The following is a 22,563-nucleotide window of genomic DNA, read 5'->3' on the forward strand; positions in this document are numbered from 1 at the left end:
TGCAAAATAGATACCCTGCTTACCAGCTTAAAAAAAAAAAAAAGTTGCCCTGAGGATCCAAAATTGTCTCTGGGGCCCTACAAACAATAGTTTGTTTCTTAGTCTAATGGCAGACTCTCTAGAGCTATGGATAAAAGAGTGTGTAATGGAAAAGCACTGCGAGTTCCCAGAGCCTGTGGGGAAAGCTGCTTGGGCACCTGATTAGGATTCCAAGTGAATGTGAATTAATTGAACAATCCCTTTCAATGTTGTCTTTTGTGCAGACCGGTTTGGACTCGGACAGCCAGGCAGGATGCCTGCTTCTGTGAATGCCATGCGAGTCCTGAGCACAAGCACAGATCTGGAGGCTGCTGTGGCCGATGCACTGGTAAGAGGGAAAATACAAAATGCTTCCGACACCGGAAAGTGGCTTAAAGTTACCTGTACGTATGTTCTCCTCTTTCTAAGTAGCTTTGTTCTGATTGTGCCAGTGCCTGATGCTGTAGAGTTAGTGACCTGTTGTTGTTTTGTCTTTGGGTGTATTGGCAGCAATATTTATGTCCTTATTCTGTGTTAGCTCTCCACAGTTGTTATCAAACAGACCGCTGTGGCTTGGTGCTAGGACTTGCAGGGTGGGTTGAATCAGCTGTTCGCCTTTCACTTGGATGAGTTTGGCACTGTGGGGGTGCTTGGCACCGGCGGGGTCAGGGATTTCCATCAATCTCATTAACTGCATGAGGATTTTATCAGAAAAACAGTGTACTCCATTGGTGTCAGTTCCCGATCAGATTTCAACAAGAACTGAGAATTTCAGAAGTTCCTCCCCTGTGTGATTTGCACCTGTCTAGATACTCGGATCAGGTCATAACTTGGCTTGTCTGTAACTGGTACCATCTCATGCAGTTCAATTGAAATGTATTTGTGTAGTGTGCTCCTTGTAGTTTCTAAATACTCAGTGCATTTCCAGGTAAGCTTATTGTCACTTTTTGAAATTTTATTGTCCTGTATAAGCTTGCTGTGCTATAATATATCTTGAGTAGAACCCAGAAAGTGTCGTCTTCTATTCAGAAAACAAGTGTTAAATAACCCTTTGGATTTACTTTAGGGTTTGGAGGGAGAAAAGATGTACAGAGGCAGGAGCAATTATTGTGCAGCATTACCTGGGTGCCAGTGTACTTTGGGTCTTCTCCAGCTGTAGACCTGAGCTGAGGGGAGGATTTCCTGATGTATCTGAGGCAGATGTCTTGGATCTCGCTTTACTGAAAATGAACCACGTCCCCAGAATTTGAGGTGCCCTTTCTTCATTTCCTAGTTCACTTTCCCTAAGGATGCCTAACAATTTTTCTTTTTTATATTTGATTATTACTCAGCTCATGTCACCTCTATTTCTAGATGACTATTGGAGTACTCCTAGAGAAATGTTGTTTTACAAAATCTACCTTTTCGTAAAAAATAGAGGTACTTGTGAACAATATAGAGGTAGGACAGTATATTGTAGAGGGCACTGCTGTGTTTAGTGGGCTGAATCATTAGCGGGCATTTTCATTATCAAATACAACAGCTTGTGAAGTGGTTCCTGCTCTCAGAACCTCAAGTTTGCCACTAGAGCAGTTCAGGGCATAATTAGAAGTGTTGGTTTGCCTGCATAAATGAAATCAGACTGTATTCCTGAATGTTAGTGGCTGTTGAATACAGGTTTGTTGGGGGAGGAGAGGTTAGCAGTGAATTGAAACACCACTGTGATCACCGAGAAGTATTTGGATGTGACTTAATCTTCAGCTAGACTTAGATTTCCATTTTAAGTATTACACTTTTATAAACTAAATAACATTGTACTGGAATGCTAAAATCTTAAATTTGAACACTTAAAAGGGAAATCTATAAGTGTAGCGAGAGACTGCCTACATTGGTCAACCTGAATTTGGATGACTTTGGGGGATGCAACGTGATCTTGTTGTCCCCTTCTTTCCCACCACACCAATTTGCTCTTTTTCTTGGTTGTCTTCTGACAACAGACAATTTGCAAACTTGGTTCAGGCTCCTTTTGAGAGTGAGTAGTGTGATGCCAGTTTTACCCAGCAGCCTTGTTTTTGGATGAGTATTCTTTTCCCTGTAGTAGGAAATGTAAAGAACTTCTTCAAAGATGTTTTTAGCCAAATACTGAGTTTAAACAAAGCACAGTGGGTCATTTTGTGACCTCTACTCCATGTGTATGATTCCTGTCGGATCCATTGCCTCTGTTAGACAGCTGGACTTGGCCTGAACCCACAGTGTCTGTGCTGAGAGTCAGTGCTCAGATCTGTCAGAAGAGCTCAAAGGGTGATGGAAACTTTGGTGTTAAGTAAGGCCTTTAAGCCAGGGGTGCTAGCCAGGGAGTCTTAAAAGAAGTTAAGCTTCAAAAAAATGTGAAAGAACTGTGGGTTGAAAGAGAACTTGGTTAAGTGAAGTTGATTAAATGTGCTGTACTGTAGATAGTGGTTTCCTGACATCAGAATTTCTTTCCAAGACTCTAAAATCAAATGCTATTGATAATGTGTGGGGAAATAAATCACTACCAAAAACTCTGGTATCTTCTAGAGCAGCATTTCTGAAAACTAAGCGAAGAGGTACTGTATATAGATCTGTCTTCAAAAACCTTAGTAACAGATATTCTCACTTCCAAACTTCCTAATGGATATGGTAGCATATACCATATGGAGATAAAGACAGGCGTTATTATACCCACTTTTATTTTGCATAAACTGTATTTTTTTTTTAATTTGCTGAGACACATTTGCTATACGTTTTTGTTGCAAAAACAAACCCTACATAAGCTTCTGACATAATTCTCTATGCTTTTTCCCACCCTTCAATATTTTCCTGCCTACAGCTGTTAGGAGACTCCAGGAGCAAGGTACTAGTGCTTTCTTGACTTTTTATTTCTACTTTCCAACTTTCCCCACCCTGTTGCTAACGCCCACGATACTGCACTTCAGTTAATTTCTACGCTTCAATCCTGCAGTCATAGTGGAAGCAAAACTCTGCTGGCTTCACAAGTCCAAGAACTGCAGGACTGGACACTGGAAGGAATTCTGTAGCAAACACTTTAGAATATAGGCGACCTTTTTCTGATACATTGTCTTATCAATACTGTTCTGTTAAGGTTCATTTAAGAGTTTGCTTTGCAGTATAATATGCAATTTGTTTTGCTACCATAATTATTATAATATCCTTTCTAATATCAAGGTTGTCAAAGATGTACGTAAGGGAATTAGGTCCTCTAATGCCATGCTATGGAGATGAGTGGGATTTGAATGCTCATCTGCTTTAGGAGTTTGTGGAAAAATCCTATAGTCCAGACTAACAGAGAAATTGTTGTCTCCTGTGTCCCAGTGCATTTCCAGAGTCACTTCACTGTCAATATCAAAGTGAGTGTGCATGCCAGCACAGATTCCTTCAGCTCTTTCTTCCTTATCTTTTTTTTTTTCTTGAAAAAGAGGTTGCATCATGATAGAATCTAACAGTGGAACTGACCATTATTGACAATAAAGCAACATATGATTTCATTACCAGTAGCTAATTCCACTGGGCAGAAGTATTTCACTTCATGCTGGGGAAGGCAGGCCCTGTTCCCCTTAGTCACTCGAATAGGCTCATTGAGATCAATAGGATCTGTCGTGCTCTGCTGCGAGAGGTAAGCACGCAGTGCTTGGTGACATCTTTAAACACTTTTGTCACTATAACAATAGCATTAGTCTTCCTTTTAGCCATTACGGATAGAACCTTTTTCTTTTGGTATTGATGTAACTATATATACCTCACTAAGTCTTAGTTTCCCCTTTTCCAGAAAAAGCCAGTGAGAAGAAGATATGAACCCTATGGGATGTACTCCGATGACGATGCTAACAGCGATGCTTCAAGCGCTTGCTCAGAGCGCTCCTATGGTTCCAGGAACGGGGGCATTCCACACTACCTGCGGCAGACTGAAGATGTGGCCGAGGTCCTCAACCACTGTGCCAGCTCCAACTGGTCTGAAAGGAAAGAGGGGCTCATAGGTCTTCAGAACTTACTCAAGAGCCAGCGGACACTGAGGTGACCTTGGTTGTTTTATAGTGTCAGTCATTCATGAGAGATGGCTGTAGTCAGAAGTCAGTAATAGACACCTGTCTTATGTAGAAGATAGTATCTTTCACAGTTGTGAAGGCTTTGTCTCCACAATGTGGGACTTTAATTACTTTTGGAAAAATGTCTGCTCTGTCATCAGTATAATTAGAGTTAAATTTGTAGCAGTAATGTAGAAAGGACTCAGGTAAGCATGTTACCTGCTCTTAGCCTTCCTCTGTCTCATAAAAGACCTCCTATGGTCGGTGCTTGCTGTAGCACAGTGAGGTTTCCCACAATGATGGTGAAGCAAATGCACTCTAAGGGTGGTACCATTTTTACATTAGTCTTGTTTGAACCTTCAGTGTTTTTTACCCAGGCGAGTTAGTTGGTGAAGCAAACTCTCACTGCACTTACTCTAAAACTATTTAGGGCGTGTGTGTTTCAAAGATGAGATCAGACGATGCTCTCAGTATGTTCGGTGTACTTTTACTCTTTATGAAGGCTGTGTTAGGTATAATTATAGATATTATTTGTAACTCTTGAGAAATCTTGTGTCAGAAACAGTCTCCTATAAAAGGTGTAGTTTAGGATGTAGAGGGAAGTTTCTTAAGGCAATGAAGTAGGTGTAGCAACTCTGAAAATTTGCTTATGGTAGGAGATGCAGACCTTTCTTGCTTTTTGAAAGCCAAATAGACCCTTCAGATACCTTTGACATGTCACGCATTAAAACAGATTCTAGAATTACCCAGTAGTTCTGTGGAAACTTCATATGGCCACAGGTCATGTTAACAAAAGACAACTGGCTCTCAGGCCAAAGCCTTTTCACCGGTACTTTGTGGTGAAAGTATTTAGAAACAAGCTGCTTGTCTTTTGTCTCCTTTGGAGATACCATTCACAAATAGCTGCAATATTTTTATTTTCCTGTTACGAATATTATGTGTTTAAGTTGTAACCGAGTTTATAAGTAGCTGTTGTATGGTTTATAGCCTACCTACTCGGATTTGCGCAATTGTTTCCACTTTAAAAGGCCTTTGCTGGCTGAAAATATTTGATGATTCATGTTAACAGACTGAATGAAAATGTACTGAGAGCAAGCCTGGAAAGGTTATTCTCTTGCCATCATAAAAATATTCTAGCACTTCACATGATGCAATGCAGTACAAGTGTGAAATGCTACAGTTTTTTTTAATATGGATAGTTAGATTCTCTACATCAGCAGTGATTTTTTGATGTGGTCTATTTACGAGTCTTTTAAAAGATATTTCCCACATGTATGCTACCTTTTTTCTTTATTTTACCGACCTGTCTGGAGAGTGACTGGCATCTCATATGCTTGCATGAAAAAGTTGAGTGAGACTTTGATTTTGCCGCAAAGGTGTGTGAGGATTATAACAAAGGTATTGAGTGCAGCTGGGGATAGTTCAAGGGAGGAGATGCTGAGAAGGTTGGGTGAGAGCCTGTTTATCCAGATCAGTAGCTCTTAGCAGAAATGCCAGCAGAATTCAGCTGTTGTTTTCAGTCCTGCTGGTTGCAGTTTTTGTACTGTACTGCTGTCACTAGTCCCTCAAGCTAGCGCGTTTACTTAGCTTTGATCCTGAATAGTTTATAAACCTGTCTCAGAAACTACACCCTTGCAGAGTTATTTTTTTAACTTGATACTGGTTTTGGTTCTCTAAATTATATTTCCTCTTGGTTTGCTTTTGGTCTGCTTCCTCCTTGGTTGAGGGTTGATATGGTGCCTGTTCTAATGCTTAGATTTTATCATCCTGTTTGTTCCCACGGCATCTTGCAGAACATCATCAAGGTCATTAGTCCAAGGGGCAAGTCTGTCTGTATTCTAATTAAACCTGATATCTTCTCGTGTGATGTAACAAGTTTAATGAAAGGCAGTGATGAGGCTAGGTTTTCTTTAGTATTCTGAAGTGAAAGATGGCTGGTCCTGTATTAGATGGGATTTGTATAGCCTGAAAGTTGTGCATGTAGAGTGTTTTGGCACTTACCTATGCTCTTTTCTTTCATACAGCTTCATGTGGTGTAGTTCTCTAAGGGCTCCCCATAAACTCTTCTAAATAAAACAAGGCCAGCAAGTCCCTTAAGGAAATGTTCTTCCACTGCCTGTTTCAATTTAGTACTTGCATTGTTACCTCAGGTCCGTGAACTTTTATAGAAAGAGACACACTTATACTTGCTGTTGTCTTGTAACCTTTGACCAGAAAGAAAATTCATTAGAGTAATAAATAGGAGTTCAGAGAGCTCTGATCAGTTCAGATCTGCATGGTCAGGAGAGTGTTGTAGAACAGCTGTTTCGAGACTGCGCGGTTTCATCCCGACTGAAGCTGACAGCTTGCTGTGGGGCTGTTACAAAGACATTTTCCTCTGCATCAAACATTTAAGACCGTTGATGTTGTGCCCTTTTAAAATTTCATCAGCCTTTCATGCGTGCGTTTATTTGAAAAAATGTCCTGTCTTACTTAAAAATAAGGTAACAAAATAGTTGCAGACTACTAGCATATTCTGGCCTGGTCTTTGAAGCTTATTTTGAGAGAGAGGGAGATATGTTGGTGGGTTGTAGAATTAACATCTGTCTTACCTGTAGTCCAGATCTGAATGGCTGTTCTCTGAGCATTCAATGTGCATTTCCCTAGTTGCTCTAATTACATAATAATTGTGAAAAATATCTAAATGCATCCATAGTATGTAGGAAATGTTACCTAACTGTCTTGCTCTGGTTTTGTTTGCACAGTAAGCAAGCAAAACTTCTGCATTCTTTGGCAGTTTGCCTTGCAGAAAAACTAAGACTTGTATTTTCAATACATTGCAAATAAGAGCTTTGGCACCAAACAGTTCTGTGTTTGACTCAAGCTCATTATCTTATGAAGGGGACTCATGACATTATTTTTTTCCCCTGGCATAAAAAGAGCATTACTGAGCACCTAATAATCTCTCACTAGCAGGAACTTAGATCGTCCCTTCATTTAATTATCTTCTGACTTACTAGGTTGCCCACTTGTTAATCTGTCTTCAATTTCTATGTATTTGTCACTTCCATGTGCCTGCTCTCAGACTTTGGAGTCTGTTCTGGTATCCGTTAACACTGTGTGATTCTAGACTGATTTTAGGGAAGCAGCTGAGGAATTAGACCAAAATATTTATGATTAGTATTTATGCAAACAGCATGGAAGGTCTGATTTTACTGGAAAATTTGAATTCCCTGACACAAAGGAGACATGAGAAGCCTATTCCTAGTCTGCAAAAGACCCACCCGTATTTCAGCGAGTCAGTGACCTGGATGCAGGCAGAAAGTAAATATCTCCCAAGCACACACATTTCGAGTTTTCTTCTGCAATCCAGAAGATAGAAGAAAATAGAAGCAGCAGAAAATACAAGTGTCTGGCTTATGATTTTAAAAAAATATTTGTTACATTTCTTAGTGTGAGCTGGTGATCCCAGCAGTTAAACTGGAATGCCAGTTAAGGCTTTGCGTGGGTACAGAGTTTACAGAAGTGTGACTTAATTAACATTTAAATAAAGAAGGTTCGATCTTTCAGCTGTTACTATTTATGAGCTTTTTTGCTGCAACTAGAGCTTTAGCATTAATATCATGTTTTATTTATTTTAGCCGAGTCGAGTTAAAAAGGCTATGTGAAATATTTACTCGCATGTTTGCTGACCCTCACAGCAAGGTAAGATCACAAAGAGTTGGCTCGCTCTCTTACATTACCATGTGTGTGCATTTGACACTGTTCCAAGATGAACGTTTTGTATTTCTACCCCTGCCATCTGCCGAGGGAAAATGGCATTTATAAATCTCCTTGATTTTTATATGTTTTACAACGAAGGGATGTGTCTCCGTCTCTCTTACGTTGCTAGGAACTCATTACTCATTGCTTCCCAAGGAGCAGCCTTAATGCCTTTCAGGTGTCAGCTCCTGGTGCAAGCGGTTCAGTTTTATCTGTACTTGTCTAGGGAGCGTCTCGGTGATGCACAGTAGAGCGAGGGCCATGAAGGGCAACGAGCCATGGTTCAGCCTCGTGGTCACTGGGGTTTGTGTGTTGTGTGCACCAGGGAGCAGTATGGAGCCTCACCAAGACGTTGTTCTGGATCTCATAAATAAAGTCTTTAATATAGCCACTTTGCCGCCTTTATAACTCTGACCTTTGAAGTTAAAGGCTGTGGCATGAATTTACAGACACCTCTTAAAAAGAAGCAGACTAGGGAATGGGGAGGTTGGGCCCACAGGCACATTCAGACCCAGTGGTCTTCTGCCAGCAGGTAAATGGGAGCAGGGAGAGGGGAAATGGGAGTTTCATGCCCTATCCTGAGGAGCTTTGCTGGTTGAGGGCAACCAGTAATGGCTGGGTAAAGACATCTATTGTTCGATTAAGCACAGTATGAGAAAGAATAAGTCGTATAAATATTTGTATTTCAGACTACTTGGTAAACCAGTTTTAAGAAATGGTTGGCAGGTGGAAATCCCCTGGGCAGTCATAGTTGCCTGTCACAGGTCTTGCTCAAAGTGTGCATTTCTGGTCATAATTATAGTCTGGACCAGCTGTCCCACAGGCCTCATCGCGTGTGGCAGTTCCTACCTGTAAGGTCTTAATGTTTTGGTTCTCAGAGGTGCAGTATGTGTTGTGGAAAGGGTGAAGGTGTAGCTATTTGTTTGCAAAATATTTCTAATTTCTGAATAAAGTGAGGGTTTATTGCACACTGGGCTCAAGTATGTCCTCTGTGGCAGCAGTGATCTGTTGTCTGCCCTGGTTTTATAGAAATACTGCTACAAACTTAGCTGTGGTGTTAAACATATGTAAACTTTTTTACATATAAACATGTATAAACATATGTTACTTCAGTGACTGAGGAGACTGGGTCTTGGTCCAAGGTATATGATGTTTTAAGTAACTCTGCTGAGAAGAGGTTGTGTTTTAAGAAAATGTAAACTTTCAGTGAATGCATCTTCTGTCTGTTGACAAACTGCATTTGAACAACCAGCCTTGATCACTATGTGTGCTAACGAGTGGTTTGTTTTGTTGCATGGCCTGCTTTGCTGTGGAATTCACAACAGAGAGTAAGTGTATTCTACCCCCTTCCTTCATTCATTTCATGTGATGTTTTAATACTACACATTTTAGATGTATCTTGTCTGATTATTTTTTTTCTTTTTCTGGAGCAATGTAGTCACTAAAGTCATTCATTCATGAAACTGTCTATAACCAAATCATCCTGAAACTCTGATTGTAAACCCCTCCCCTTTGATTATTTTTATTTAGAGCACTGTATTCCTTTTTGTGACACTTGTTTTGTTTGTAGGTGTTCAGCATGTTTCTGGAAACCCTGGTTGATTTCATCATCATTCATAAAGATGACTTGCAGGATTGGCTTTTTGTTCTCCTGACCCAGCTGCTAAAGAAAATGGGAGCAGATTTGCTGGGGTCTGTGCAGGCAAAAGTTCAAAAAGCTCTGGATGTCACCAGGTAGAGTACTCAGATGGCAAACATGAAGGTTCTTGTCCGATTACAGGAAAGGCATCTGATGCACATTTTAGAAACCCAACCCAAGTGTCGTGTATTTCTAAATAGAGAACTTTAAAGCACAACTTTTAAAATGTGTAACTGATAAATTTTCTTAATCTATTTTTTTGGTGTGCATGTGCTTAGATATCAGTCTTCTTTTTGATTGATGGAAAAAAAATACTTGCAGTATTCAGAGCGTGAATGGTGCTTTACCCCAGAGATCAGAGCATCTTTCGTGTTGTTCAAACAGCAAATAATGATAGTGTCAGGATAAGACCTTGAATGCTACTGTGATCTGCCCACCAATTCTGTAGTGCATGTGCTTTTCTGAGGATGTCCAGCACAGGACACTGTTACAATAAAGTTCGGCTCATCTTGGAAGTAGGATAATTAAAAAATAAAAGTAGTAGTAATCCTGGAGAAAATAGGTAGGGAAAAAGAGGAGAGAAGTCAAATCCAGGTATGAACTCTGAAGACAAGATAAACCAGGCTGCTACTAGAGGTAAGGGAACAAAACACAGCCTGAAATAGAGGAGAAGTGGACAAGTGTGCCAAAAGCTGAATAAATGTATAGAAATAAGATATAGTAACACTGCATAAAGGTATTGATTTAGCAGTTTTCTCCAGTAGTAAATCAATAATCAGCTAATGCTTAGACGTGGAGTTTCTCTGGTTGATGGTAAAGTTAAGAAGAAAAGCATGATAGGTGTTAAAATCTGTTGTGTAAGCTTTAATGTATTGAGGGAATTTAGTCCTGAAAACTTATGTTGCATTGTATTTTTGTCTTTGTTTTCTTTGGACAGAGATTCTTTTCCATTTGATCAACAATTTAACATTTTGATGAGGTTTATTGTAGATCAGACCCAAACACCAAACCTGAAGGTCAGTATCAAAAGCCTTTTCACTAAAGCATCAGCATGGGTGTCTTAGCTTGTCGTGTCAGGCATGCCGTACAGCACAGGCCTCATGATAAGGTAACTCCTGCATGATATAGAAATGATATCAGCAACTTTGATTAACTCTTTTGTTCTCCACAATAATAGATTTAAATATATTTAAAATAGGGCCGTATAACTCGTCACTAGTCAGTAAGAATAGTGCTTTAAGCATACTGGAACATATCAAAGTAAAGTTTAGACACGGAAAATTCCTCTTCACCCTGGTATGGTGGGAAGAAAACTTGGCTATGCAGGACAGAAGGGACCAGACCCTGTCTGAAGAGCTGGGAAGTTGGGACTCCAGGCACACTTTAACAAGTGCTTGTTGCGCAGGTCAGACGTAGCACCTGTAGGGTTTGGAGGAAAAAAACCAAGAGAGCTTTCTGTTGCTGAATCCTCCCAAAGGGACACTGTTGTGCAGACTGTTTTTCAGGAGGTTGCTGTTTCAGGGCTATAGGAATACTGTACACTCTGGAAGTACACATTTATCTTCCAGACACAGGAATATACAGGATGCCAAATGACTCAAGTGTTCTTTCTTCAGTCTCCCAAATTTTGGATCTTTTGAGACTCCGGCGTCAGGCATTTAGTTTGAGACCAAAAGCAGTAGTTTGGCATTTGTAACAATAACCAATGGTGGAAATGGCGTGGTGGAGTACCAATTTCCTTATGCAAATGCACAGGCAGACATAGGTATTTCAGGCCAGTTCTGATGCAGCATTCCAGACTTTTACTACACAGAACTCATGTGGGTAAAAAGTCGCTCTTGATTTTGAAACATGACATTGAGACGTAATCATAGGGATATTTTTTCCCCCACATGACACGAATCTTGTCAATCTGTAGTGGTATCTGTTTGTTAGGGGCTAAATCCATCTTTGCCAGCTTATGAGCTTAGCAAATCCCTTTTCACTTCTCAGGTGAAAGTTGCTATCCTGAAGTATATTGAGTCCTTGGCAAGACAGATGGATCCAACAGACTTTGTGAACTCCAGTGAGACAAGACTTGCTGTATCTAGAATTATAACTTGGACAACAGAACCGAAGAGCTCAGATGTGAGAAAGGTAAGCCAGGATGATAAAGTGTTTGCAGTAATTATTGTTCTTCCAAAAAAGATAAAGAACTCCCAACAAAAAAGGGTCAGAAAGGCAATGAAAAATTCAGTTATTAGTCTAACTTGAAAAAATGGATTTTTACATAGCTCACTATCTAAAACAAATTGCCAATTCAGTAAAGACATATTTCTGAAGCTTGTCTTCATATATATTTTTTTTCTAGTAGGTGCTTAGCTGTGTGACTTTAATTACTGTTACTGTACAAAGAGAGAATATAGTTTGAAAATGCGCTTTTTCCTGAGTTGTATGGAAATATCTCTAGGGTTTTTTTTTTTTGTTTAGGCGAAAGCTCTGTGCTTTGTAGACTTGAATGAAATCTAACACAACTTCTGTGTTATAATATTGTTAAAAGACAGTAAACAAATCAGTAAGCTGCCAAAGGCTCTAAACTCTTTTCTTTTAAGAGCTGTGTGTTTATCTCGACCTGGAAAAAATTGACACATTTAGGTCAGGCCTGGGTAATACAGTTACCTTGTTCTTTATCTTGCTGTAGATGCAAGTGTCAGGGAAGCTAAAATAGGGCAGACAGCGATACACATCTCTCCCAGGAGAAAAGTGAGACTTGGTTTTATGTACCTGGCATCTGTAACACAATTTAAAATTACCTTCTCCAGCCAGCCCAGATGCAGAAATAGATTCCAGTAGGAGTTAAAGGCTTGGACGTGTACTTGGATTAAAAAAAAAACCCCAACTTTAAGCATTTCAGAATGCAAGAGTTGTATGAGACTTTTACACTCTACATGCACTTAAAATGTTAAATTAATACTAGAATAACATTATTTTATAGCTTTGGAAATAAGAAAATTATTTTTTGTTATTAGTGATCATTTGATTCTGATGAAAAGATCCCTGGGTATCAAAAGTGCTGCAACTGCAGCGTTATCTGATAGCTGACACAAGGCTTCAAAGAAACTTTCTAGGTGCATGGTGTTTGCTTTCTGGCGTGCAGTTGATTGGATCTAGAGAAAAATGTCTCATCCTCTTTTCTGAAGACTTTCTGCAGGGATTATTCGCACCAGCGTGACTGAAATTTGCTTTTACAAGGTAGTCTGCCTTAGAAAAAAAGGGATGACTTTAAATCCTGGACTTAGATCTGGAATATGTGTTTCCATTTTGATGCTGCCATGTACAAAGTCAGAAAGAACTAAACAGGCAAAGAAGCTGCTTCTCTGTTACAGTAGAAGTAAACCTCAAGCAGTTCACTCTGCTGGTGGTCTGCAAGAGGAAGTTGTAATTAAGTAGAAATATACATTGAAAAGCAAAAACTCTGCATATTGCTTAGAAGAAGAAAAATTCCACCATTAGGTGTCGTCATTGCTGCATGCAAAATTGAATGAAGAATGCAGCAGCTGAAAAGATGGTCTGTTGGCTGTGAAGCTGTGGGATGTGGGGAGTGGGTGTTCGCAGTGCGGTGTCCATCCTTCTATCTGTTTCAAAGACTTGCAGAACTTCCAGCAAACTCCACCTGAGCAGTACCTGGGCAAGTGCCTTCGGGCTGACAAGATTACTGAATCTAAATTCTTTTTATTAAACCTGTATGTGACTTGGATTTGCCTCTGATGTGTGTAGCTTTCAAAGAAGTTATTACACAGTTAAGCTAACTTAAGCTACTGAAAATGAATGCCCGGGTGATCTTTATTTCATTGTACCGTTGCTGTACTTTGATTTTATTAAGAACACAGTACAAACCACAGGCTTCAGAAGAAACACTGCAGCAAAGGATTTATAAGCAATCATTGACCATTATCTCTGTCAGGACTGTAGTTAACAGACTAATAAATTCATTATGCAGTAACGAACTGGATTATCGAGGGCCAACCCAGACAGGTGAAATGTTCTGAAGAACACAATTAAAAAAATTGTCCTCCTTTTTTCAAGACTATAACTTCAGAAAAAAGTACAGGGTTTTTATATCAAGGTGATTCTTTTAAGCATCAGAAGATTTTGCCCTTGTGGAAGGTATTCCAGCAGCCTTTGAGATCGGAGGTTTTCTAAGTGCAAAGCAGACGGTGCATTGCAAACGTTGTCGCAACCTAAAAATGGAGACAGCTGTTGAGGTTATGGGGGGAGATGGAGGAGAACCAGTTGTCTTCAAATGATCAAAGTACTACAACAGACCTGTAAAAAGTGTAAAGTAAGTTAATTTTTTGAATAGAATCTGGATTTGAGACCACCAGTGCAATCAACTCAGCTCCTGCAGGATGACAAGAGCACGCTTTATTTTGGGTACTGAGGATTCCTGGCTAGCATAGTCCCGTCCACGTATCCTACTGTGGCTGGCTTGGTGGAACAACCATGCCGGCGCTCAGCTCCTCACGGACACAGGGACTCTTTCCCCCAGGAAATGTTGTCCCGCAGCCAGTGTGGGTTTCATCCAGATTTGAGTTACTGAATGTTACCTTAATCTAAGTAGCATCTGTGTGTGTGATGGCCATGCTGTTCTGTCTGGATTTTACCTTTGAGCAGATGCAGGTAAACCAAGCTTGCTCATGCTGCTGGTGAAGTGTATAAATGACCTCTGTCAGTGGGGAAAGTGTGTGGTTGCCGTGTGCACAGCAATTAGTCATGCAGATATGATCCTATGGTATAAATCAAGGTGTCCGTCAAAGAAATGGATTATATTTTCAGTCAATAGTGAGTTTATCCTTTTATTAGTGATCATCTCTCCATTGCTACTATTTACTACGTGTGATGGTCTTGGAGGTCCCAGCCCCGTAGTGTTAAGGGACTGGAGAAAAATAGAAAACAAAGTGGCAGTTAGTCCAAGAAACCTTTTTCAAGCTGAATGATACTGTTTTATTAATAAACTTTGCATATCTTATGACAACTACTTAAGCACACTTAATGAGCCCATCTAACTGTCCATCACCTGACTTGAACTACAGACCATGTTTTATAGCTACTGAAATCAGAAAGAAACGTTGTCAAATGAGATGCTGGTATGCATAAAACAGTTTGTGTTCTTATATGGAGTGATATCTGTAGCTAATCATAAGCTCTGTTATCAGAAGAAAAACATGATGTACTTTGAGGAGCATACAGTTGATATTATAGAGTGTCATAGACAAAATGTCATGATTCCCTCTCATGGCAGAAACAATTTAAGCTGTTGATAGTAGCCATGAACTATGTACGATCAAAATTATTGTCAAGCTTTATGTTTAAGGTAATCTGCAGCATGTTATGGGTAAATATTTGTCTTATTTTAAAGATTGTTAATACTTGTGGGTGTTAACCCTGCAGTCAAGTTAAGATTTGCTTCCTGCACGCAGTGCTAGAAGAAAGGTGAAAGACGTTTGTCCTCCATGCAGAACAAAAGCCGTTGGGTAGGAACAGGTCAGGCAGCACTGCATGGAGACCTGGGTGGGAGGTGGTTCCAGTGCAAGGAGAGCACCTGATGGTAGTTTCTGCACATACAGACAGCTTGCTGCTTTTTTCTCCAAGCAGAGCATATCAATGCGCAGGACACAGATCAGGATTTTAGCTAACAGAGCTCTAGTTTTGATTGTAGTAGCATCTGACCTTGTATGATGCACTTGACTTTCCTCTGCCGTGATTTAGTTCTCTCTGTCACAGGGCATTAATTCTGATTTTTCTCTGGATAATGTTTACTATTTGATGAAGTCATTTTACAAAAGCCAGTTAATTACCACACAGATAAGTAACACAATGGTAATGCAAATACTGTGATGACTGGTCTGAGGACATGTAAGTCAGTAACTTCACCACATTATCACTAATATTGCTAGCAAAGTTATTGTGCAATTCTTATGCAGGTAAAGGGCTTATTGAATTTGGATGACAGGCTTGGGCTCTGTGTGGGAAAATACTTTGATCTTGGAAAAGAGCCATCAGTTTGAGAATGGAAATTAGAATGAGGCTTCTGATTCGACTATGGCCAAAGTCGAGAGAAGCTTCCTGTCCTAGGCTCAAGTGCATAGAAACTTTTATTAAACAGGAGTGCTCAGCATTTGAGGGGTGGACTCATCTGTGAGGGCACACAAGATCTCAGCATCTAGGAGGAGCTTGTTTAGGCTGAAGAGCGTTAAGGCCTTCTGAGGTGAAGGGTCAGTGACGTTGCCTGTCATCTTGTTAGCCAGCTGCTGCTCTTAGCAAGAAGTGACAAGATTTGTATTGCCTGATCATCTTTTGGACTACTAATGCTGGGGAAGAAGAAATTTTTGCTTTGTGCCAGATATCCTGACTGGCTTCTATAGTGATAAAACATCCCTACAGTAGTTCTATTTTACAAGCCTGAATGCATTTTTACACGTTACGGGCAGCCGCGTGCCATGTGTACATCATATTCTGCCTTCCACTTAAGTAACTGAGAAAACTTTTTATTTCAACTGTCCCACTCGTTACTGAGTTTGGCCAAGCTGCCTGGGAAACAGACAGCAGATGGGACTTGATAAGAAACTAGAACCATTGCAATTAATCAAAAAGCGAGGAGAGTACTGCTGTTACTGTGATTTGCATGAAGGTGAGGTCCCCCTCGGACAGTCCCCCTCGGAGTAGCACCCTCCTTGGATTGGCACCACTGGTTTGCAGGTGAAGTCTAGAGGTGTCCAAAGAAAACAATTTTGGGATCAGTTTTTTTACTAAAACTGCTTGAGAAACTGTTTCTGAATTATACTGGAAGATGAGGGAGATTTCATAGAGAAAGCTGCAGGTCAACAAATTCTTCATATTCTCAAACGGCAGTGAAGATGTATTTACTTCTTTAACTAGTAGTCCTAGATGTCATTTCTTGAGAAATACTGGTGTTGGCACTTTAAGGAAATCATATCTATCAATAAAGCCCAGAGTAAGCTTGGATAAAATATAGCCACTGATAGACAGGAAAGCAAACACTGTTAAGGAACTGAAGTTGGGTTCCTTTGCAACACAATGCCATGAGACCTCTAAAAATCTCTCCTGGAGCTTGAATTTTCCGTCTAGCATCAGGCTGATTTGAGCAACTCTGCGACAAAGCTTCTTTGTAAAAGCACTCCCAAATACTTTGTGAGCTGAAATGGCATCCTTCATATTTACTGGTGTTGGGCAATAAACACTTCGTCGTGGCCTGTTACAGTAGCAGTTGCAAAGAGGAGGTTTGCAGAAATGCTTTTGAGTATTGTTTCAATATTCCCTAGTTGCAGGCCCTTGCCTTTCTGGGTCAGAGGTTTCTTGAGCACGCTTGCAATATTCCTACACCAGATTTGTGTGTCTCATGGACTCCACGACGAGCCAAGCTACCAGAGAACGAGGCCTTAGGATTTAATTTCAGGCTTACAGAGTCTTAAACAGGACCATGTCCTTGCTGCTGAGGTCAGCCTTGTAGCCAAAGGATATTCCTGGAGAAGTCAAACTTGGTCCAAATGCACAGAGGAACTCCTTTCAGGCATTTAAACGTAGGCAGTGTTAGGAAGAAGTGTAACACATCACAAATGGCACCTGGGGGACTTCAGCATTTGCTTCATTTAGTGCTATTAGAACAGAAAGGATCTCTGTGTCCTAGCTGTGTTTCCAAAATAGTACCCGTCATTTTCTGTTTGTTTTGAATTTGATGCTAGAGAGCTATGAGAGCCCAAATGTTTTTAGTGTACGCAGTGTAAGGAAAATGGCCTTTCGCAATGTTAGTGGCCAGAAAATCATCACGTGCTTGTTGGAAACACTGTGCTGGGGTAGGTTTCCTTAAAATTAAGCTCTTCACTTTATACAGCCTTCTGGTATCCTTGGAGTTGAAAGCAGTTTGTAATATAAGCACGTTTTCTCATTTTACTTGAAACAGTAAGAGCTAGTGCGCAATATGAGATAAGAATTGCTTCACAGAAGGCGTATACTCGTGCTTATGTATCTGTGCATAGTATGTTTGCGTGTATGCGCCGTTTATATACACACACACCCCTACATAGATACATCACCTATAACTACTTTGAAAATTGAGATTAGAGGTGATATTTGTGATGCATTGTAGAGACATCCAATAAATAGACCATAGGCTGTTTTCTCTGCACTGTGATAGAGAAGTCTACCGTACTTACTCTAGCATTTTGAAACTCTGTGCAGATTAAAGTGCGTGTTTTCATTGCAAGCCATCTTACTTCAGTAGCTTTTCTTCTTTCTTAGCTTATATGTGGAAACCTCCCACTCAGAATTCAGACTTGTATCATGCGAGGTTTATAAGAAAAGTTTCTCAGTTGTTAATGAATTGTAACCTTTGTTTCTAGTACTGAAACCTTTTTTTGCAACAAATGCCATTTTGTGAGGAGTCAAGTTACTCAGAGTAGCCTTCATCATCTTGACTTCTTGGGGTAACACCGCTCTCTCCAGAAATAATGAACATTTTTCCCATGGTGTTTGCTGTGCCCAGGTCACAAAACAGCAGCACGCATAAGGAGTTATAATCCATTATAGAACAGTAATCAGAAGACGTGATGTTTCAGTGCTGCATAGTTTTTGTTGGCACTTGTTTGAGATGCCTTTGACACATGTAATGCAACCATCCCTGACTTGTAAAAGCCCTTCATGATATATTGTGTGCTGTATAAAACACAATAGCAATGTGGATTTAATCTGTACATGAATTCTGTATTTTAATCTGTTAAACAAATTCTTCCTTTTCAGGATATGGTTGTAAACAGCATATGTTGATAGAAGGCTTTTGGGAAAACTGTGTTTTTAAAAACTTGTGCTCGAGCTAATGTGCTTGGATTATGTATGAACTGATGAAGCTGTGGTGCTTCATTTTACCATATTAGTAATGTGGATGTCCATGCCCATCTGATTCTACACCTGAAAAAGGAACAAGCAGGAGGTTTGGTAGATAGTTTGTTAGCTTAGTGCCAGCTGATGCTTAATTGTTTGCTGGAAAGTACGCTTAAATAACACTTGTTTAGAGGCTGCAAATGCTCTCAGTAGATGTGGATTAACTCACTTAAACTCAGCTACGCTCACTGGAGAATCGAAGCGTTGCCCTATGCCAGTGTGTGCTAGTACAAGCTGCCTAGTGCATCACTGCTGCCTCCCGATCGCAGTGGATCGATATTTGATCTGCGGTTTAGTATAATTCAGAGTGACATGAGAGGGAGAGAGCTTCTGTTCCAGTGTGCCTTAAGTTGCTAAACCCACATTTGCCTTAGACTGGATGATGAAATGAATGATGCGTACGCAGTATGATTATGTGTGTCAAAAGTCAGTTGATGTTAATGTGGACCTTCCGCAGACCAGTCGCGTGATAAACAGCATTTGTAGGCAGTGCTGGTCTATCAGACTCGTGCTCGGACTGGAGTCAGGAGTTTGCAAGTACTTAAGTGCCTCTTCCTCTGAACTTAGAGACATCTGTGAGTTGAGGTGCGGGCAGATGCAAGCACCTATTACTCTACTCCTGGCTGGCCAGATGGAAGTGCCATCTCAGTGCAGCACTGCCTAGGCTCTGCACCTCAGCAGAGGTTTTCAGGTGGTTATGGAGGCCATCAGGAGGTTGCCAAAGCAAAGCCTTGTAGGAGATCCAAGGGATGATCTGTAAGCCTGAGAGCTGGGGCTGGATTTAATTTTGAGCCAGTGCTGCCCTCTGCTGAAAGGAATGCTCTTCTGGTAAAGTCAAATATTCATGCTTTTTGTTACCTGAAATTAAGCAAGCAACTGAATAAATTTCTTCTGCAAAAAGGTAGCATATGTACTGTTTAGATGATTTAGCTGAAATCTATGCTTTCGCTAAATAACATCAGCTTTCCTGTTTGTCAAACCCAGACCATGCATAGTTGGGTGGGTGAGGATTTGCCAGCTAGGACAACCACAGCTTCCTCAGGGCCTGGTGAAGGAAACTTGGAAGAGAAATGTAAACAGGTAGACTAAAACCTGTGTGCACTAATCACATTAATCGTGTTTGCAGTCTCAACTCAACTGTTTAGCTGTGTGAGGAGACCTTGACTGGGAGCCTGAAAAAAGTGTGTCTGTCTGAAGTAATTTTTGGTTTTGCTGTGCTTTTCTGTTAACTCTCTTGTTGTAGTCCCTCATAAGCAATCAGGGTATGAGGCCCTCTCTTTTGTGGGGCTGCCAGTGTCGTGAGCCCATCGCCAACAGAAGTTTGAGTAGCTTGAAAACTGCTTTCCTGTAGCTCAGGTAACCAGCTGCTTATTCTGCTTGGTCTATTGGACCAGCAACCGCAGCAATCATAAGGCACTTGTATTAAGCTGACCACATTTCCTTTCTAAAATCAGTGGATTTTTTCCAGTTAGCGTTGATTGTTTTGCTTAATGAGCCCAAACCATGTCAAAGATACTTTATTATAATTCAACCAAGTTGCAGATAATTTTGATAAATCTGGCCAACACCCACTGCTGAAGTGAAAACAAAAAATAAAAGTTCGTAAAACGTTTGTGTCCCTTTAGCAGCTGACACTTTTTGGACAGCATGAATTGCCTTGACCTAAGTGTGAAACTTTGGGAGCTGCTACTGGCTTGTGGAACCTGATCTCTCGCTGCATTGTTATAAGGAAAATAATAGAAGTTACATAAGCAATCCTTTGCAAATGATTCAAGAACCTGACGTGGAGCCAGACCCCGTACTAGTCAGGCTCTGAAGTCACTGGAGTTTCTCCAGCTCAAGCCAGCAGAGAACTGCTTCATTAAGATCAGATAATCTGTAGGGGCTACGTTATATGTCACTGAAAGGAGATGGATTAGTGTTCCACGCTAATGGTGCAGAGACACAAAGGCAAGGGAAAATTCAGATATTGCTCTGTCTTCAAGCTATATATCGTCAAGCATGAGTGTTGCATGGAAAATGTTTGTACATTGTGTACAGAAATAAGTTTTTTTTATTGCTTGTTTTAGATTTATCTACTCCTTGAGTACTCTAATGAAACAAAGGCCAAGATTTTCAAAAACGAGCAGTGATTCTGAGATAATGAAAATGTCCTCTGGCTTGTCACAAGCTGAAAATCCACAGATTAAAACTCTTAGAAACGTTATCTGTAAAAGATGTCCTTTGAGTGGATAAATACATGCTAGATAAATGAAACTTAGAGGATTATCAAGAGTGTCCAGATCTAACTATTAAGACAGTTGTAGAAAAGCTGCTCCTGATACTCTTCATTACTGAAATAAAATTAGCTGTATTAGAACTGGGAAGTATTGCAAGATGAAACTTGCAGCATGTTATGAATAGGATTTCAAGCTAGCATGGACATTCCAGCTTTTGAGGTCAGTGGTAAAAGTGTTCTTGATTTTTATGGTAGCAGGGACCAAGGCCTTTGTGTGTTAAATGTAAAGTAGGAAATCATGGCTAATGGCTTTTGCCTGAAAGAAACCTAGAAGTGCAGTTGAACTGCTGAGGACTATTTAGAAGGAACACAGCCAAGATTAACCCGCGTAACTCCAGTGTTGCTTGGAGAGCTTTGCTGGAGCACCACTCCCAGGCTCTAGTAGTACTTTGCTTTATTTCAGAAAATGTAGACTATAGGCCTTCTTTCTTTCAGGCCACATAAGATTGTAAGCATTGTGAGTGACTGTTCAGCACTTCATTCAAAGCCTAATGACCTATTTGCAAGAAACAGCAACAAAATCGAAGTGATTTCTGGAAGCTGAAACTTCCCTCAGATACTTCTGTAGCACAACATCTGGGTGCTATTAGTGTTTGTGTGTTAGGGTTAAACTGTACCAGTTAGCTAACGCTGTGCTTCAAAGTTGAAGCCACAGGATCATAAAGTGCTTGGTGGGGCTTTGGTGAAGATTTTTCTTGGACCTGAGAGATGCACCTTAGACCTGTCTGGCACACAAGAAAGGTACCTCCAGAATGTCACGTTGTAGGGTGTGTGTGCTCTTGCGCCTGTTTTTCTCTATTTACTTAGGAGGTCTCCAAGGATGACCTTATTTCTAACCCATCAGTGGGAGATCTGTGGGACAAAGGTATCTGAAACCCTTTCTTGCCTCACTGTACCTTGGGCAGCTTCTGATTTACCAGTTGATGTCTCCAGATATTCCAGCCTCTGAGCAATCTCTCAACCTGGGAACCTTGCTGGTCAATTTTCCTGTGTTGAGTGTTTTTGTGGGGTTTTTTTGGTGGTGTTTTTGTTTTTATAATCTCAATGAATATGAGATCTGCTTGTTCTGACATGGAAGATCTGCATGTCCACTTCCTAACCATCCAGGATATGCATGCCATTCACAGATGGGAATGTACTTTGGCATGACTTGTCACTTTGCGTTTGATTCAAGATGCTGTTTGTTGTTCTGAGTTCTCTTGTTTGCAGTAATGTTTTTATTCCAGAAAATACTATGCTGGTGAAAACTTTAAAGTTCTTGGATCAAAATGGACAGAAATACACGTCCTTGTTGGATACCAGGCAGGCTTCATGCAGAGTTGCCCAAAACTTCAGGTCAGAGGAGGGCAGAATGTGGAGTTAAGAAAGCCCCGGGGAAAATTATCTCCCTACCTCTTTCATCCTTAGATCTTTTAGTGTGAAGTGAATAATGACATGCTGTGTTTCTGTTCAAGTCAGTGAGAGTTTTGGCAGGAGGCACCGTGATCCATCTGGAATGAAGAGTCTGAAGATCTCTTGTTCGCTGCAGTCCTTGGAAGCCCGTTGAGTGTTGTGTGCCTCAGTTTCTTTGTTGGCCATATGAAAAAGATGTTACTTATCAAACTTTCATGGATGGAAAATGTTTTTCTATACAAAGCTGTGTTACTGCAAATTGGGGCTGATGAGCAGAAGGAACAGTATGGCTTGAATTGCAATTTGCACAGTGAAACAATGAGATACTTTGATTCCCTCCACTATGAAAGGGTTTTTGTGTACCGAAGTTCATCATCTGCTAAAGGATTCCACTTCACAGGAAAGTGCAGATACACTTAATTATTGCAAATTTACAAACACAATATGAAAAACTCTGTCTTTGAATTGATGAGAACAATGAACGTACAGTTATCGCCACAGCAGTGAATTATATT

General features: G+C 40.4%; 1 protein-coding gene across 29 annotated transcripts in view; it reads left to right on the forward strand.

Annotated features, from left to right (window-relative positions):
• Positions 1–22,563, forward strand: part of CLASP1 (cytoplasmic linker associated protein 1) — a 187,902-nt gene that overhangs the window by 128,675 nt on the left and 36,664 nt on the right. For 21 of the 29 annotated variants that reach the window (XM_075430615.1, XM_075430613.1, XM_075430616.1 and 18 more), the window contains 7 exons: positions 264–367; positions 2,849–2,872; positions 3,806–4,050; positions 7,682–7,745; positions 9,373–9,536; positions 10,379–10,457; positions 11,434–11,577. In XM_075430615.1, the coding sequence (XP_075286730.1) occupies positions 264–367; positions 2,849–2,872; positions 3,806–4,050; positions 7,682–7,745; positions 9,373–9,536; positions 10,379–10,457; positions 11,434–11,577 (824 nt within the window). The remainder of the gene's footprint in view (positions 1–263; positions 368–2,848; positions 2,873–3,805; positions 4,051–7,681; positions 7,746–9,372; positions 9,537–10,378; positions 10,458–11,433; positions 11,578–22,563) is intronic. The other 8 variants (XM_075430619.1, XM_075430628.1, XM_075430636.1 and 5 more) reach the window with 1 other exon arrangement.

The sequence above is a fragment of the Opisthocomus hoazin genome, chromosome 9 (assembly GCF_030867145.1).
Source record: "Opisthocomus hoazin isolate bOpiHoa1 chromosome 9, bOpiHoa1.hap1, whole genome shotgun sequence".
In the NCBI taxonomy this organism is placed as follows: Eukaryota; Metazoa; Chordata; class Aves; order Opisthocomiformes; family Opisthocomidae; genus Opisthocomus; species Opisthocomus hoazin.